General features: G+C 35.2%; 1 protein-coding gene across 1 annotated transcript; it reads right to left on the bottom strand.

The window, feature by feature from the left end:
* Positions 1-3: 3 nt before the first annotated feature.
* Positions 4-2,888, bottom strand: LOC130507019 (beta-glucosidase 9-like; the record flags this gene model as incomplete). The annotated part of the gene is made up of 9 exons (XM_057001724.1): positions 2,879-2,888; positions 2,683-2,803; positions 2,320-2,578; positions 2,109-2,224; positions 1,812-2,023; positions 1,672-1,697; positions 1,506-1,593; positions 296-386; positions 4-211 (listed from the first exon to the last, which is right to left on the bottom strand). Coding segments are annotated over exons 1-9 (1,131 nt in total), but the record flags the coding sequence as incomplete, so codon positions are not given.
* Positions 2,889-3,217: the final 329 nt, after the last annotated feature.

Here is a 3,217-nt window from a genome sequence, read left to right on the forward strand (position 1 = left end):
AGAAGATACGGAGATGTTCTTGAGCTCTTGTAAACAAATGGTGGTGCCATTGAGAAAACAAGAATACCAAAGAGCAGAGGTTTTAGGAGATCTCTTAAGTTCCGGATCGCTGAAATTCACATAGTATAACCCATATGTATAATTGGGATCGATAAACTCGAACAAATCCATGAAGGACCATTGGAAGTAGCCTTTTGTCGATGACCCATTCCTGCATAAATAAAATCGTATGACGCTTAGTATTTAAGTACTATTTTACATGCAAAGTCTTTCAGGTAAGAGCATTTTTACACACCTCACTGAATTAAGCACGGCAGCGATATAAGCATGAAGGTATTCAACTCTTCCCACATCATTAAGCGACGAGTGGTGGTTGGTAGGTCGACCTGATTGTGTAGATACAGAGAAACTCTCAAGATTAGTAATGTTTCAAAACTTTAAGTAAAGAACAAGTAAGATGTTGTTAGTCTGATGAACCAGACAAAATAAATTGATAAGTATGTGGTTACAACATCTATACGCTACATGTTCATTTGTGATTTGGTTAATGCATCTAGAAATTGTATTTGCGGTTTTGGCAAAAAAATCAATTTTGTTGTTTTGAGAGAAAATATGTTACGGTAATGACATGGAAATAGTATTTTCAATTTTGGTGGAAAAAAGTAATTTCAATTTAGACAACATCAAAATACTGTAGAAGTATTAATCCATACCAATGCATTTTATTGGTAATCCAACAAAAAAATCATATGGGACGTAACCACTCCCTTTGGTTGTGGGAAATTCTTTAGTGTAAAATGTGTTATATGAATTTTAATTAATCTCTCTTTTAACAAAAGTAATTACAATATTATTTTTTAAGAAATCCCAAAATATAACAAATTTTTGTGGTTTTGGCGAAAAAACAGTTTTTTTTTTGTTTTGAGAGAAAATACGATTTTGCAATATATATGACTATTATTTTCAATTTTGGTGGGAAAACATAATTTCGATTTTTACAAAAAAAAACATGATATTGTAGTTTGATGAGAAAATGAGATTCCGGTGAAAAAAATAATTTTGTTGTTTTGACAAGAAAAATGCGTGAAGATGCAATTTTGACGGAAAAAATAAATTTTGTGGTTTTGACAAAAAAACACATGATTTGATAGTTTTGGAGAGAAATATGATTTTGAAGTTTTTGTTAGAAGATGAATATTTGTAATTTTGCCGGAAAAACATTTTAAAAATGGAAAATACATTTTTTGTTGAAATTAATAAATAGTAAATTTATATTAAATAAAATAATTTAAAGTTCTAATTATAAATAAGGGTATTTTTCCTTTTGTAATTCTAGATGCACCAGCTCTCTTTTCAAACTCATCCAAAGAATTTGGATGAGGCTTATTTTGTCTTTGCACTAGACACGTTTCTTAATTTAATAGAAAACGAACAACAATTGATCTGTATCTGGATGTTGCAGTCTAGTTAACAAAACGAACACCCCCTGAGAGAGAGATATATACCGTTTTCAAGAATGTAGACAGGAGGATTGCCATAGTTTTGCTTTATGTATTCCAACACTCCTTCAAGACCCCATGGAAGCACATCAATCTGTGGATGTATGAAAAGGAATCAAGAACAAAGAGTGTGTTAGGTGTACGAAAACATCTCAGGTTTCTGAAAACGTACATTGACCAGCGTGGAATTCCCAATGGCTGTCCAAGAAAACGAAATAAAGAATCAGCTATGACCTATGGAGTGAGGTATATGGTCGATAAAAGAAAATACACACACACACACACACGCGATCTCATGAGAGGAAAACATACGGATTATTGATGCAGCCATATCCGAAAGAAAATCTCCTTGGCTAGGACTGGATAAGTCTGCCGTGTACGATGTTCTGTAGTGTATGACTCCCAAGAAGTTGGATGAGTCTTTAACGAGATATGATTCTTCTTCCGAAAAACTTGGGAGTCTCTTGCCCACGATTCTCCTCATCACTTTAGGATAGTCCCCAAACACTAACGGATGCAAAACCCTAGAAAAAATGAAAACATTACAACCAGCAGCTAAAAGAAGAATTTTAAAATAAAACTCAGGATGATCGTGCATGTTCAACAAACCAGCCTAATAAGAAATCTTTGGCTCTCTGAGTTGCCATCTCGTCCTCTTCAGAGCTAGTATAAGGAACCATCCAGAATGCAAAACAGGTTATACCTACAGATCCATTTTGCTTATGCTACACCATCGATCACGTACACCCGAGAGTTAAATTCGAGCAGTATATTCAATAATAGAACAGAGAGATATATTGTAGGTGTGTATGCGACTTGCCTTATAATTTTGCTTATACAATCTCGCGGTTGATGCATGTGCAAGCAACATGTTATGGAGTACAATATATGGCTCAGTTGAAGTGGTTCCTTTGGAGCAGTTGACCATCTCAAATGGAGGAGAACTATGAATATGTGAGACTAATCCCCCACCATAGTTTACCAATGCTAACATATTGGGCTCATTAATTGTTGACCAGAATTTCACTGTGTCCCCAAACTCTCTGAAGCAAACGTCTGCATAAGCCGTGAAGTCATTGCTGTTACAAAAGATCACATTAGAATATAAGATAATACCGTAATTACACTTCAAATTCAATAATCTAGAGATTTATTATATGTTGCAAGAAAATGTTGGATTTACATGATTTTGCGGTCAAGCCATCCTCCGTATTCATCTTCAAGAGCCTGAGGGAGATCATCATGATACAATGTAACATGCGGTTCAATTCCTGTGTAATGGATTGTAAAATATGAATAGAAGTCTTATTGATCTCTGAGCAAGATGCTCTGTATATATACACGTAAGTCCTAACACGATAAGGACAAATAAAGATAACTTAGATACATCATTATCTCGAAATATAGAGTTATCCTAATCTAAGTAGGAGTTATCTCATTACTCCCCCTCAAGTTGGAAGTGTGAGATTGCGAACTGCCAACTTGGACAACAATTCTTCAAAGAGAGGGCGAGGAAGTGACTTAGTTAGGATATCAGCTAGCTGATTACGTGACGAGACATGCTCTGTGGAGATTAGCTTTGCTTTGAGTGCATCCCGAACATGATGACAATTCCTCTCAATGTGCTTAGTACGTTCATGAAAAACTGGGTTGGAAGCTATGTAGAGAGCAGATTTGCTGTCACAAAAGAGACGCATAGGATCAGGATGAGAGAGACC

The sequence above is a fragment of the Raphanus sativus genome, unplaced genomic scaffold, assembly GCF_000801105.2.
Source record: "Raphanus sativus cultivar WK10039 unplaced genomic scaffold, ASM80110v3 Scaffold3907, whole genome shotgun sequence".
NCBI classification, from domain to species: Eukaryota; Viridiplantae; Streptophyta; class Magnoliopsida; order Brassicales; family Brassicaceae; genus Raphanus; species Raphanus sativus.